Below are 16,002 nucleotides of genomic sequence, written 5' to 3'. Positions count from 1 at the left end.
AGGAACGCACAGGAACTGCGTTCCTTTGTTTTTTCCAGAGGAGGAACGCTGTCCCTGTTACACTAGTCCTGCAGGACCGACCTCTGAGTTATTCTTCCCCTCCATCTCCTCCCCTGGCCCGGACTGCTAGATGCTGGGGATGTAGGACCTGTGATGATGTCACTATCACATGTTGGGTTAGAAATCTTGGGTTCCCACACTTTTTTCTAGGACTTGACCCCTGGGTGTAATGCTTGTTAGGGTTTTTAAATAACAAGTCATGATGACATAATTTATAAAAGCAGCCCAAAAGGTAATATAGTGTTACATAGCAACAGAGCACAGAATGGAGAGGGTTAGCCACAAAGGTGTGGTTGAGGGTTCTGCTGGGACAAACTCAGCAACCTGAATGGAATGGCAGAAATCGGATGAAGCCATCAGTGCACACTAGCTGCATAGCAACACAATGCCCATGCACAATGCCCACAAAGTGGGACAGTGCCAGTGCACTGTGGTGAGTATAGTGCTGTTTGGGTCACTTTAAAGTTTGAGCTAATAATAAACACTTGAATTAACACGGACAAATTGAGATGGCAATAAAGACTGTGTTCTTTGTCTTATTATCAGTGGATAAAAACATTTATTTTTTAGAATTAGAAAAGGTATCAAAAAATATTTTCAAAAGGTTAAAAAAGGCCAATCAGTCCTATTTGAAATCACATTAAGAAATTAAAAATCAAGAGTTATGTTAATTTCAAGCCACAGTCAAGTAGACCAACAAAGATTTCAGTCACAACTGCTAGGAAAATTTGTCAGGATGCCAAAGAAGAATCTATACATAACTTCTACTAAAATACAGGCTTCTCTGAAACAAAGCAGGGTGGCTGTTTTATAATGCACAATATAAAGATCTAAAAATGTTTATTCCTGCACAACAGAGATCTCAAAACTTCTGGAAAATAATCATTTAAACTGGGCTCACACACAGTATTTTGGACAGTATTTTGCTCAGTATTTTTAACCTGTTAAGGATGAAGGGCACAGGTACACAGGTACACCCTTGCATCCTGGTAGTTAAGGACCAAGGGTATATCTGTATGCCCAGGTCCCGGTAACACAGTTTGAAGTGTGCTCAGGAGCTGAACGTGCTTCATACCCGGTAGGTCCTGATTGCTATCAGCAGCCAGGACCCCCGGTTAATGCTGGGCATTGCCGATCGGCTGGTGCCTGGCATTAATCCTTTAGATTCCACGATCAAAATTATTGTGGCATCTAAATGCAGGATCTAACATTGCCGGTAAGCTAAGCAGAGCTGATCTGGACATCTGCGGCAAAATTGCGGGTCCCGATCAGTGGACGGCAGGAGGTCCCTTACCTGCCTCTTCGTCATCCAGTTGGTGCTCTGAAGTCCCCAGCCAGCCATGGCCGGCTAGAGCGGCAGAGCACCGATAACCCTGATCAATGCTGAGTCAAAGCTCAGCAATGAACAGTGTATGCAATCACAAGATTGCATGTTATAGCCCCCTAAGGGGACTAAAGAAAAAGTGTAAAAAAAAAAGAGTTAATAATGGTGAATTAACCCCTTCACTAATAAAAGTTTGAATTACCCCTTTTTCCATTTTTTAAAATAAAATAATATAATCAAAAATAAACATAAACATATGTGGTATCGCCCCTGGGCGATCTTCTCCCCTGTAATCAGCAAGCTTCACATTTCTGCTCCCTAAGAAGTCTGAGCAGAGTAATGACTCGGGCCGTGCCTGGGCTGTCAATCACTCCAAGGGAGCGTAATTACAACTGAGAATACGGGGACTAGGTAAGTATAGCTCTCCACCCAGGGGACTATTTAAAGGGGTACTCTGGTGGAAAACTTTTTTTTTTTTTTTTAAATCAACCGGTGCCAGAAAGTTAAACAGATTTGTAAATTACTTCTATTAAAAATCTTAATCCTTCCAGTACTTCTTAGCTGCTGAATACTACAGAGGAAATTATTTTCTTTTTGGAACACAGAGCTCTCTGCTGACATCTCTGTCCATTTTAAGAACTGTCCAGAGTAGGAGAAAATCCCCATAGCAAACATATGCTGCTCTGGACAGTTCCTAAAATGGACAGAGATGTCAGCAGAGAGCACTGTGCTCATGATGTCAGCAGAGACCACTGTCTTCCAAAAAGAAAAGAATTTCCTCTGTAGTATTCAGCAGCTAATAAGTACTGGAAGGAGTAAGATTTTTAATAGAAGTAATTTACAAATCTGTTTAACTTTCTGGCACCAGTTGATTTAAAAAAATTAATAAAAAAAGGTTTCCACTGGAGCACCCCTTTAACCCCTTAAGGACGCAGCCCATTTGGGCCTTAAGGACGCAGACAATTCAATTTTTACGTTTTCGTTTTTTCCTCCTCACCTTCAAAAAATCATAACTCTTTTATATTTTCATCCACAGACTAGTATGAGGGCTTGTTTTTTGCGCGACCAGTTGTCCTTTGTAATGCCATCACTCACTTTACCATAAAATGTATGGCGCAACCAAAAAAATACTATTTGTGTGGTGAAATTATGCTAATATTTTTGCAAATTTTGGAAGGTTTTGTTTTTACGCCGTACAATTTATGGTAAAAATGACGTGTTCTTTATTCTTTGGGTCAATATGATTAAAATGATACCCATGATAACATACTTTTCTATTACTGCTGCGCTTAAAAAAAATCGCAAACTTTTTAACCAAATTAGTAAGTTTGAAGACCTATAACTTTTTCATTTTTCCGTATAAGCGGCTGTATGAGGGCTAATTTTTGGCGCCGTGATCTGTACTTTTTTATGGATACCATATTTGCTTATATAGAACTTTTAATCCATTTTTTATGATTTTTTTGAGGAATAAAATGTTATAAAAAACATCTATTTTGGACTTTTTTATAATTTTTACTTTCACGCCGTTCACCGTACGGTATCATTAACATTTTATTTTAATACTTCAGATATTTACGTACGCGGCGATACCAAATACGTATATAAAATATATTTTTAAAACTTTTTGGGGGTGAAATAGGGAAAATGGGACAATTTACGTTTTTATTGGGAAAGGGGGTTTTTCGAATTTATTTTTTTACTTTTTTTACTTTTATTTTTACACTTTAATAGTCCCCATAGGGGACTATTTATAGCAATCACTCGATTGCTAATACTGTTCAGTGCTATGTATAGGACATAGCACTGATCAGCATTATCGGTCATCTTCTGCTCTGGTCTGCGGGAAGGCAGATCAGAGAAAAAGATGCCGGGAAGGCAGCGGAGCCAGGTGAGGGGACCTTCGTCTGCCATGCTGGATGATCGGATCGCCGCGGGAGCGCTGCGGGTGATCCTATCATCCATTTAAGTGTCCGCAATGCTGCAGATGCTGTGATCTGTATTGATTACGGCATCTGAGGGGTTAATGGCGGACATCCGCGGGATCGTGGATGTCCGCCACCATTACGGTCGAGTCCCTGGATGCGATGAGCAGCCGGGACCTGCCGCCCATGATCCGGGCATCGATCCGATGCTCGCGGTTATGCCTAGGACGTAAATGTACATCCTGGTGCGTTAAGCACCACCTGCGTCCTGCGTCGTTAAGGGGATGGAGGGGAGACTTTTTAACCTTATATCCTCACCATCCCTGCGGGCAGAAATGTCCCCCGTGGATGGTAAGGATAAAGATTTTTCTATATTTAATGCATTGTCAGTGTTATATATAGTAAAATCACATGATTGGTTCCCTTTAATTTAAACAATAGGTCATTTTCTGATGACACATTACCATTATTTGCACTACTCTATTATGCATGATAGTTTAACACAATAACATTGGTGATTGGGAAACAGTGTATGAATCAATTCTGGAGCCGAGCCTGCTCCTTATCCTCTTCCTGTAATTTCAAGTACATGTACGTGGGGATTTGGGATGACTTCCCGCATCACCATCTACATGTACTTGATGGATTTAAACTGTCACAGCACCGCCAGGTGCTGTGACAGTATATGGAGCTTGACTGCTGCACAGGCAAGCCTCCTTGAAGATGACCAGGGATCAATCGCAGTGGTCCCCGGCCGACGACTGCTGCTATTGTTCTGTCAGTACAGACGGACCAATAGCAGAGATCTGGCGGAGGTCTCCTCCTTCCCCCTCTCCTCCGTAGCTTCACACAGTGATGTCTGCACAGTGAAATCAGAGCATTGATGTTGCCATGGCAACCAGAGGCCTGACAGTGGGCATCCGTTGTCATGGCCACAGGAGCAGATCGGTCTTTACCTAAGGTAGAGACTGATCTGCTTGCTGTCCTATGCCTGTCAGTGTCAAACTGACAGACATAGGCATAATTCAATTGGGTACAGATGTGTACTATATTGAATTATGTGTGTAATAGTAAAAAAAAAAAAATTGAAAAAAATGGGAAAGAAATAATAAAATAAATTTATATATATATATATTACACCTCAAAACACACCCAAAAATAGTTCCCTCAAAAAGTCAACATCTCCCGCAAAAAAAAAATGGTACCAGAATGGTACCAATGAAAGAGGCCCCAAAATCCACACAGCATGCCTTCATGTCTGAGGCATGTGTGAGAGACACGTAGTGCACAAAGGCCACATATGGGATAGCTCTAAATACGTCATAATTCTGGTAATATATCTTGAGTTGTATTTCTTTGTCAACACCTATTGTGTTACAGAAAAATATGGATCAAAATGAAAAATCTGCAAAAATAATAAGTTTTAAAATTCTGCCTCCACTTTGCTTTCATTTCTGAAAGCAAAGGGTTAATAAACTTCTTTAATGTCATTGCAACTACTTTAAGGGGTGCAGTTTTTAAAATGGGGTAAAATAGGGGGCACCTAACATACAGGTCCCTCAATTCCACTTCAGAATGGAACTGGACCCCAAAAAATCAGATTTAAAAATTTTCTTGAAAATCTGAAAAATTTCTGCTAAACTTATAAACCTTCTAAATAAGTAAAATAATGTTTATCAGATCATGGAAACATTAAGTAGGCATACTGTATTGCAGATGTGAAATAATCATTAATTTGGTGCAGCATGACTATTTATCGTACAAGCAGAAAATGTAAAATCTATAAAAATGCTCATTTTTTATTTTTTGATAATTGGATTTGACGAAGAGGGGGTCCCAACCCTCGAAATGCGTTATCCTTGATTTCCCCTAATAAAATCCACAGTTATTGACTACTAACTCTATTGAGCCTGGCTATTTCTTCATATGACCACGATCGGAACCTCCAACTATTTTCCTGAGAACTAGTGTCTCGGAGACCTTTACAAATCGCATGAAGCATAAGGAGACCATATTGTGGCTGAATGACACAGTGTGGAGGTGTTGGCAGCATGAGGAGACCATATAGTGGCTGAATGACACAGCGTGGAGGTGTTGGCAGCATGAGGAGATCATATAGTTGCTGAATAGAAATAGAAATTTAAGATTTTTAAATTGAAATGTCAGATTATTAAATTGAAATGTAAGATTATTAAATTGAAATTTAAGATTATTAAATTGAAATGTAAGATTTTTAAATTGAAATGTAAGATTTTTTAATTGAAATTGAGGAATTTTTAAGTGAAATTTAACTCCCAAGTTTTAGTGTCCCGGTACAAAGGACCAAATCTAACAAGCAGTCACATGTCACATGGCAGCACAATGACAGAGCCTGGAGGTGGCATCAGTATGAGGAGACCATATAGTGGCTGAATGGCACAGCCTGGAGTTGGCTGAAGCATGAGAAGAGACCTCATAGTGGCTGAATGAGACAGCCTGGAGGTGGCATTAGTATGAGGAGACCATATAGTGACTGAATAGTGAGTTTGTGGCAGCATGGAGAAACCATATAGTGCCTGAATGGCACAGCCTGAGGTGGCTGAAGCATGAGGAGACCATATAGTGGCTGAATGGCACAGCCTGGAGTTGGAGGCAGATGAGGAGACAATAGGGCCTCACAATCTCTAAGAATAAAATATGGATTTTGAAATTTCCATTGAAGATGTATGGTACCTAGTGCTACCATAAACATATATAGGTAATGTCCTAGGCCCAGCAGCATCACTAAACCATGTAGTTGCTAAATGACACAGACTGGAGCTGGCTGAAGCATCAGTAAACCATATATTGGATGAATGGCACAGCCTTGAGGTGGCTGAAGCATGAGGAGACTATATAGTGGCTGAATGACACAGCCTGGAGTTGGCTGAAGCATGAGAAGAGACCATATAGTGGCGGAATGAGACAGCCTGGAGGTGGCAGCAGCATCAGGAGTCCTGAAAAACACCCGGTGACAGAGTGGTGCAGCGGGTGGCAATACCAGTATCCGGTGACGAAGGTGGGTGAAAAAAGGTCTGATGCAGAGGAATGTTTGTAACTGGGGAGCAGCGCCTTAAATCTGTTTGGCACTATCCATATTTGTGAAGTGTTGGTGTGGCACCATGGTCAATCTACTCTCATGCACCAGGCATTGATGGTTGGAAATCCTGGCTGATCCATACCTGATTCATCTTCACAAAGGTCAGTCTCTCCACATTTTTCGTGGACAGACGAGTTCTCCTTGTGGTGACTATGGCCCCCCGCCGCACTAAACACCCGCTCTGATGGGACACTACTGGCTGGGCAGGACAGCTTTTCCAGGGCAGACTCTGCTAGTTGCGGCCACAAATCAAGTTTGGCTGCCTAGAAGTCCAATGGATCTTCAAGGTGTGTTGGCATGGGCATGTCAAGGTATGCCACCACCTGCTGGTTTAACCCCTTAAGGACGCAGGACGTACTCAAACGGCCCCTTTTCCGAGTCCTTAAGGACTCAGGACGTTTGAGTACGTCCTGTCAAATCCCGGCCCCCCGCCGCTAGCCAGAGGGGAGCCGGTGCCCGATGCCTGCTGAAATCGTTCAGCAGGCATCGCGGCATATCGCCCAGGGGGGTCATTATGCCCCCCCATGTCGGCGATGGCCGCAGATCGCTGGACAATTCAGTCCAGCGATCTGCGGCAGATTCCGGGTCAATCGGGTCTCCAGTGACCCAGTGACCCGGAAATACAGGCTGTTCGGGGCCGTCTCTGACGGCCCCGAACAGCCAGAGCCTGCAGGGGTGAGGTGGCACTGGTGCCACCTCACGATCGCCCTGATTCGTCGGCCGGATTACCGGCCGACCAATCAGGGCGCCTGCTGCGGGTGTCACTCCCGCAACCCGCTCCGCCCCTCTTCCGAAGGACGTGAGCGGGTGCGGGACGTTCACCCCTGGTGCTGGGGACCCCGATCCCCGGCGCCCCTGTTGGGATCGGGGCCCCAGGAGCAGCGGCGGCGGTGGCGACGACGAGGGACTGACCTGTGCGGCGAGGATCGTTGGAGGTGAGTGACAGTCTCCTGCTGTTGCTTAGCAACAGCTCCCAGCATGCAAAAAAGGCATGCTGGGAGCTGTAGTTATGCAACAGCAGGAGGCAGACCACCACAACTCCCAGCATGCCCTTATGGGCATGCTGGGACTTGTAGTTTTGCAACAGCTGGAGGCACATTTTTTCTATTGAAAAGTGTACCTTCAGCTGTTGTGTAACTACAACTCCCAGCTTGCATCAACAGCTAAAGTGCATGCTGGGAGTTGTAGTAGTGCATCTGCTGGTTGAATAACTACAACTCCCAGCATGCCCGTTGGCTGTCGCTGACTGCTGGGAGTTGTAGTTTTGCAACAGCTGAAGGCACACTGAGTTATGTAGCAAACCAGTGTGTCTCCAGCTGTTGCATAACTACAGTCCCCAGCATCCCCAGCCAAAGTAGTATGCCTCCGGCTGTTGCATAACTACAAGACCCAGCATGCCCTTCCGCTGTCCGTACATGCTGAGGGTTGTAGCTTTTGCAACAGCTGAAGGCACACTGGTTGCAAAACACTGAGTTTGTTACCAAACTCTGTGTTTCACAACCAGTGTGCCTCCAGCTGTTGCAAAACTACAACTCCCAGCATGCACTGATAGACCGTACATGCTGGGAGTTGTAGTTTTGCAACAGCTGGATGTCCCCCCCCCCCCCCCCCCCCCCAATGTGAACGTACAGGGTACACTCACATGGGCGGAGGATTACAGCAAGTATCCGGCTGCAAGTTTGAGCTGCGGCAAATTTTCTGTCGCAGCTCAAACTGCCAGCGAGAAACTACTGTGAACCCCCCGCCCATGCGACTGTACCCTAAAAACACTACACTAACACACAATAAAAAGTAAAAAACACTACGTATACACATACCCCTATACAACCCCCCTCCCCAATAAAAATGAAAAACGTCTGGTACGCCACTGTTTCCAAAACGGAGCCTCCAGCGGTTGCAAAACTACAACTCCTAGCATGCACTGATAGACCGTACATGCTGGGAGTTGTAGTTTTGCAACAGCTGGATGTTTCCCCCCCCCCCCCCCCCAATGTGAACGTACAGGCTACACTCACATGGGCGGAGGATTACAGTAAGTATCCGGCTGCAAGTTTGAGCTGCGGCTCAAACTGCCAGCGTGAAACTACTGTGAACCCCCGCCCGTGTGACTGTACCCTAAAAACACTACACTACACTAACACACAATAAAATAAAAAGTAAAAATCACTACATATACACATACCCCTACACAGCCCCCCTCCCCAATAAAAATGAAAAACGTCTGGTACGCCACTGTTTCCAAAACGGAGCCTCCAGCTGTTGCAAAACAACTACTCCCAGTATTGCCAGATAGCCACTGACTGTCCAGGCATGCTGGGAGTTTTACAACAGCTGGAGGCACCCTGTTTGGGAATCACTGGCGTAGAATACCCCTATATCCACCCCTATGCAAGTTCCTAATTTAGGCCTCAAATGCGCATGGCGCTCTCACTTTGGAGCCCTGTCGTATTTCAAGGCAACAGTTTAGGGTCACATATGGGGTATCGCCGTACTCGGGAGAAATTGTGTTACAAATTTTGGGGGGTATTTTTTGCTTTTACCCTTTTTAAAAATGTAAAATTTTTGGGAAAAGAGGCATTTTAGGTAAAAAAAAATTATTTTTTCTACGTATGCAAAAGTCGTGAAACACCTGTGGGGTATTAAGGTTCACTTAACCCCTTGTTACGTTCCCCGAGGGGTCTAGTTTCCAAAATAGTATGCCGTGTTTTTTTTTTGCTGTCCTGGCACCAGAGGGGCTTCCTAAATGCGTCATGCCCCCAGAGCAAAATTTGCTTTCAAAAAGCCAAATGTGACTCCTTCTCTTCTGAGACCTGTAGTGCGCCAGCAGAGCACTTTTCACCCCCATATGGGGTGTTTTCTGAATCGGGAGAAATTGGGCTTCAAATTTTGGGGGGTATTTTCTGCTATTACCCTTTTTAAAAATGTAAAACTTTTGGGAAACCAAGCATTTTAGGGAATTTTTTTTTTTTTTTTTACGTATGCAAAAGTTGTGAATCACCTGTGGGGTATTAAGGTTCACATTACCCCTTGTTATGTTCCCCGAGGGGTCTAGTTTCCAAAATGGTATGCCATGTGTTTTTTTTCCCCCCAAAAACCATTTGTCGCTCCTTCCCTTCTGAGCCCTCTACTGCGCCCGTCGAACAATTAACATAGACATATGAGGTATCTGCTTACTCGAGAGAAATTGGGTTTCAAATACAAGTAAAAATTTTCTCCTTTTTACCCCTTGCAAAAATTCAAAAATTGGGTCTACAAAAACATGCGAGTGTAGAAAATGAAGATTGTGAATTTTCTCCTTCACTTTGCTGCTATTCCTGTGAAACACCTAAAGGGTTAAAACGCTGACTGTCATTTTGAATACTTTGGGGGTGCAGTTTTTATAATGGGGTCTTTTATGGGGTATTTCTAATATGAAGGCCCTTCAAATCCACTTCAAACCTGAACTGGTCCCTGAAAAAAAGCGACTTTCAAAATTTTGTGAAAAATTGGAAAATTGCTGCGGAACTTTGAAGCCCTCTGGTGTCTTCCAAAAGTAAAAACTCATCAATTTTATGATGTAAACATAAAGTAGACATATTGTATATGTGGATAAAAAAAAAATTATTTTGAATATCTATTTTCCTTACAAGCAGAGAGCTTCAAAGTTAGAAAAATGCAACATTTTCAAATTTTTCATCAAATTTTGGGATTTTTCACCAAGAAAGGATGCAAGTTACCACAAAATTTTACCACTAAGTTAAAGTAGAATATGTCACGAAAAAACAATCTCGGAATCAGATTGATAACTAAAAGCATTCCAGAGTTATTAATGTTTAAAGTGACAGTGGTCAGAATTGCTAAAAATGTCCTTAAGGTGAAAAAGGGCTCAGTCCTTAAGGGGTTAAGTCCTGCTCCAGGTGTACCTGCTGCTGATGAGTTGCTTCACTATGCGGGTGAAGAAAGCTACTCATCAGCGACTGTAGACTCAGGCTGCTGCTGATGAAGCTGGTACTGCTCCTGCCACCCACCCCTCCCCAGAAGCCATGGCAGTGGAAGGTGAGCGCAGGGGGCCCCCCGATTCAGACCTGCGAGAGGATGGCCGATGGCCAACTGACTACATAGGATGCCTCTGTAGTAGGTCACTTTGTCCTCCCTCTCAGTGGGTGTAAAAAAAGGCCCCTGTTTTGTGGCAGTAGCGAGGGTCCAATAAGGTGGAGATGCAGAAGTCATCCCGCTGCGGAATGGTGATAATTCGGCTGTCACTATGCAAGCAAGTGAGCATGCATCGTGCCATTTGTGCGAGTGACTCGGAGGGACTCCCTGCCCCCATCTCCACTGCATACTTCCACGGTGTGTCTGGGTCCTCTGTCTCACCTTCCTCATAACCTTCTAGATCCTCTGGCTGCTACTGCTCTCCTGTAAGATTACTAGAAAAACCACCCATTTGGCGAAACCTAAACTGTACTCCACTGTGCCCCTCCCCCTCCTCCTCCAGTTCAGCCCCCACAGGGCTCATGTGGCCGTGAGATGTAGGCTCCACTTCTCCAGTGCCCTGACCAGCCATTGTTTCCAACAAGTGTTGTAAGAAATGAAGCAGTGGAATGACGTCATTCATCCCGTAATCCTGGTGACTTACTAATAATGTAGCTTCCTCAAAGGGCCTGAGCAAACGGCAGGTGTCAAATATAATCTGCCACTGGTTCACATTGAAGTTACATAGGAGAGTACCCCTATCGGCTTGGATCATCAAGAAATTGGTGATGGCTTTTCTCTGTTCGTATAGTCGGTCCAACATATGGAGGGTGGAATTACAACGTCTGGCAACGTCACAAATCAAACTATGTTGGGAAATACCGTTCTGACGCTGCAGCTCAAGGAGGGTGTGCTTTGCGGTGGCTGAATTGCATGCAAAGTTTCCTTCTCATTGTTAGGATGTCTTGCAAATGGGGGGAATACTTCAGGAACTGCTTCACAACCAGATTGAACACGTGTGCCATGCAGGGCGCATGGCTCAGCCTTCCCAATCGCAGCGCATGCAATATGTTCTTCCCCTTGTCAGTCACCATGGTTCCCATTTCCAGTTTTCGTGGAGTAAGCCATGCTCCGATTTCTTTACGAATGACTTTTAGCAGTTCCTCCCCTGTGTGAATCGTTTTGCCAAGGCAAACCATGTGAAGAACAGCGTGACACTGCCGTGCCCTGCACATATTGTATGCTGAGGGCCCACTGAGACTTGTCTGGGCAGTGGAGGCTGAGAGCGTGGAGGACCTGTCCAAGTTGGTGTTGTGGCTGTGCAGGAACCACATTCACCCAGTGAGCCGTGAAGGACATGTGTTATCGCTGACCATAGTTACAGCTCCAGACGTCGGCGCTCCCATGCACTTTGGTACACACCGACAGGCTCAAGGACTGGACTACCTTCTCTTCCACAAAATTGTGCAGGGCTGGTACTGCCTTCTTCGCAAAGAAATGACGGCTTGGCACTCTCCACGTTGGCTCGCACAAGCCATCAGTTCTCTGAAAGGTGCACCACTTGAAAAGGGAGGGACTTCAGCACTAGCAACCTGGACAGGAGCCCACTCAGCTTCTGCGCCGTTGGATGAGTGGGCGCATACTGTTGTCTCTTGGACATAGCTTTTCCGATGGATTGTTGGCGGAATGACTGACTAATAGTAGGAGGAGCAGGAGCATCTGGAGTGACAGAAGGAGGTTATAACACACAGCTCCCTTCGGCTGAAGTGGTGGAGCCTTGGCTGGCTGAAAGAGGGAGTGGCGTGCCACTGGGTGATGCATCAGGCTGGACCAGTACATCGGAGCCACTGTTCTTCCAGACCACTTTATGGTGGCGAAGCATATATTGATGCAGGGCCGTGGTGCCAACATTGGGACCCTGGCCATGCTTCATCTTCTGCTGACAAATCTTGCATGTGGCTATGTGAACCTCCTCCGGATGCTTGATGAAAAACTGCCACACCGCCGAGTAGCTGATTTTCCCACCAACAGTCCACACTACTTAACTGCTACTGCCGCCATCTCCAGGAACCCCTGTTCCACTACCTCCCGGGAAGGTAGGTTGCCCCGAAGCAAGTGGTCTCCCCCATGCACGTTTGGCTCCAGAATTTCTACTTCTGCCACCACGCTGATCTGCAACTCATTTCTCCTGATAATGATGAAGCCCCTTCTGCACCTGGCTCCCAATTGTGATCGGCTTCATCATCATCAACAAGTGTCTGCATGTCAAATGGATGTCTGAAGAGAGAAACATCCTTATAGTGTCTAAAAGTATAATAATGCATTTTACTAATATATATATATATATATATATGTATATATACATATTGTGACAGTTTGGCAAGGAAAGGGTGTATTTCCCTAGCTAACCCTGTGGCCTAATTAATGAGGTAGCAGAAAGGGCAAGTGTGTTTAAAAAGAAGACAGACACAATAGTTGGGGCTCTCCCCAGAAGACAGCAAGGTGGCTGTAGGGGGTAGGCCGAGCTATGAGTGGCCCCAAGAATGATGTGGACGAGACATCACAGCAAGAGACACAGCAAGAGGTTGCAAATGCTGTGTGTGAACAGCGAGTAGAAGGTTGCAGGAGGCATAAGTTCAACCAGGAAAAGCCCAGGAGTTGCCAGGAAAAGCCCACCAGTTGATAGACAGGGCATTCTGGATTGTTTAGTTAGTGACTGTACGGTCTAGGGTTTTGTTTTGTTCCTGTGTTATGTTTTTATTTATCCTGCATCCTGTCTAATAAAGCTGATGAGGGGCAGGACTTGCATAAAGAACTGTGTTTGCCTGCTGATTGACATGAAAACGTGTCCTGTGGCAGTGTCAAGGACGATCCCAGAGCTATCTCCAGGGAGAAATCCTTACTATATATATATATATATATATATATATATATATATATATATATATAAATATATATATATATATTATTATTATTTTTTTTTTATTAGCCATAGTGCAGAGATCTTTGTATCCTTTGTACCTTGTCACCACACAGGCTCTGAATGCAAAGCTCCCATCCCTCCTCCTCCCTTCCTGCCTGTCAGCATGGAACAAGATGTCAAAGGGGGAACTGGTATTACTGCTCATTAGTGCCAGGACTGGGAAGGGAAGGAGTGCACACTATTCTCGCCCTCTTCTCCTATCCCTGCCTACTTGCGTACCTGTCCTAAATAACAGGTCCACAACCACGGAGACAGTCCCTTCCTAAATAAGTGAGGGACAGTCAAAACATTAAAGTACAACAATACAAACTTAAGTCAAGGAACAGTAGGAAACAGACTAACAAAGCAAAACTGACACACTCACACAACAAGTCAAACTCCACTATCCGCGTCAAGCCAGGAGTGACAGAGTACAAAATCGCTAATACCAGAGAGAATAGTCAGAGAGCGGAGCCAAAGGGTCAAAATGCCAGATATAACAGAATCAGTAGAAGACTAGCTAGAGTACAAACTGAGCTCTTTAGCAGGCAGAGACTTGGAGTAGACTGCCAGCTTATATGGAGCCAGAGCAGGTACTCCAGACAGGCGTAACCAAAGCAACAAGACCAAACAAAAGCTCTCAGTGCAAGTTAACCCTTTGGTTCCTTACAATTAGATTTAAGACTCATTAGATAAGCAGGAAGCTATTCTTAAATACAGTAGTTTCTGTCAGAACGGGCTCCCTGCTGCCTTTTCTAAGGAGTCATCAATCTAATGTGCAATAATACCACTTCCCACATTCACATTACTGATCTCATCCCGTACTGACAAGAGGGGGGTGGGTGGTCTGAGCTCTGACGTGCAGTCACAGCTTACAAGAGAAAGGACACAGCTGATTATGAAAGATATCTCTACTATGGCTAATACAAGGATATTAGTAAGTTGTTTAATATACTTTTTGACACCATACATGGGTTGTTTGTTTTGCAGGACCCCTTTAGGACATCTCTAGGATTAGGTAGAATTGGCTGTTCAGAGCCTCTAACTTTACCCAACTGTAAGAAGCTATTCAGTCTTCATGGCCAAGTTTTTGCAGAACTACTTTTTTTTAATTTTTTTATTTATTTTTAAATAATACACTGTCCTTTTATTACCTCCTTTTCAACATCTTCCGCACATGTATGGTGCTGTTTTCAAATATTTTTCCCATGGGCATCGGAGCTAAGTCTGTGTCATTAGCAGCAGTTGTCAGTTGTAACATGCATATCTCACTCTATGATGTTATCTTACTATGTTCTAATACCCATTCCATTGTAATGTTTAGACTCAAAATTACTACTTTACTAATAATCTTTGCATTTGAAATGATCAAATAATCAACTTAAGATTTGTCTAATCACGAAAACACTACTATTTACCTTTCTCTTCTAGCTTTAATTCTTTCTTCATCATACCTACAACAAAAAATAGTAAATCATAACTGTTCATGTAAAAGATTTATACAACATGTACAGTATTTTATACTCTTATGGTCCATTTCCTCATTACTTAATATAAATAAAACTTTAACAGGTTTTCGCTCAAACAATATTTATCACTTATTCACAGGAAAGGTGTCTGATCGCTGGGGGCCTCACCACTGGGACCCCTGCAGTGACAACAATAGGGGTCCGAGTAAGTCCTAGTAAGTGTTGTTTGTGGGAAAAATCCCGGAGGGTATGTTCACACAAAGCAGATATGCTGTAAATTTTTAAGCAGCAGAAAAATCCTCAGCAAAGATTGGAACCAAATTGTGTGGCTTTTAGTGTGCATTTGTTGAGGATTTGCCACTGTGGATTGTGTTAATGGTATTAATGTTGTAGAAGAAAAAAAACCTGTAAATAATGTGCCAGAATTCTGGCACAGTTTTCACAATTCTGGCACAATGTCATGCAGACGTGTCAAAAGTTTTAGGTGCACCAGGAGTCAGTCCCAAGACCTGCTGGGAACACGAGTTATAAGCCAGTGAAGTGACAATGCTTAGAACCCATGGGGAGTGTTTATGGGTGTGGGGGCCTTTCACTATTCTATAAAAAGGTATGTGATCAGCCCTCCATCAGCATAAGGGCTAGAGCAGCGTGAAACATTTAGATCGTGCCTATGGCAACAGTTTTTCAATCATTGTTTTGTATTTACCACTGCCGGATTAATCTATTTTTTATATTGCTGTAAACTTTGGAAGTTCTTTTAATTTTTCCAAGTGCTGGATCCAAGACCCCTTTTTCTTTGCTACTGATTGCTGCATTGGGATCCGTGCGCAGAGCACAGGTGAGCTGGAGAAGACTTTTTCTGTTTCTTTTTGTGGTCTTGCCTTCCAAAACATAGATTAAAGAAATGTCACCTTTACCCCAAAATGGTACAAGTAAGATCTTAAGCTCACCTTGCAAAAAAAATTGCAGAAATGTATTTTCATTACATTATATGGTAAAAAAAAAAAGTGTCATTAAAAAAGTTCAACTTGTCCCAAAAAAAGTAAGTTTTTATATGGTTTTGTCGTCAGAAAAATAAATTGTGGCTCGTAGAAGGCAAGAAGAAGGAGACAAAAAAAGACAGCTGATTTAAAGGGGTATTCCAGGCAAAACCTTTTTTTTATATATATCAATTGGCTCCAGAAAGTTAAACA

At 43.7% G+C, this 16,002-nt stretch overlaps 1 protein-coding gene across 10 annotated transcripts in view; it reads right to left on the bottom strand.

The window, feature by feature from the left end:
• Positions 1–16,002, bottom strand: part of ATCAY (ATCAY kinesin light chain interacting caytaxin) — a 113,082-nt gene that overhangs the window by 934 nt on the left and 96,146 nt on the right. For all 10 annotated transcript variants that reach the window (XM_056573731.1, XM_056573721.1, XM_056573746.1 and 7 more), the window contains one exon: positions 14,759–14,794. In XM_056573731.1, coding sequence (XP_056429706.1) covers positions 14,759–14,794 — 36 coding nt within the window. The remainder of the gene's footprint in view (positions 1–14,758; positions 14,795–16,002) is intronic.

The sequence above is a fragment of the Hyla sarda genome, chromosome 1, assembly GCF_029499605.1.
Source record: "Hyla sarda isolate aHylSar1 chromosome 1, aHylSar1.hap1, whole genome shotgun sequence".
Taxonomy (NCBI): Eukaryota; Metazoa; Chordata; class Amphibia; order Anura; family Hylidae; genus Hyla; species Hyla sarda.
The sequence above is the reverse complement of the archived record's forward strand: the minus strand, read 5'-3'. Positions and strand labels throughout refer to the sequence as shown.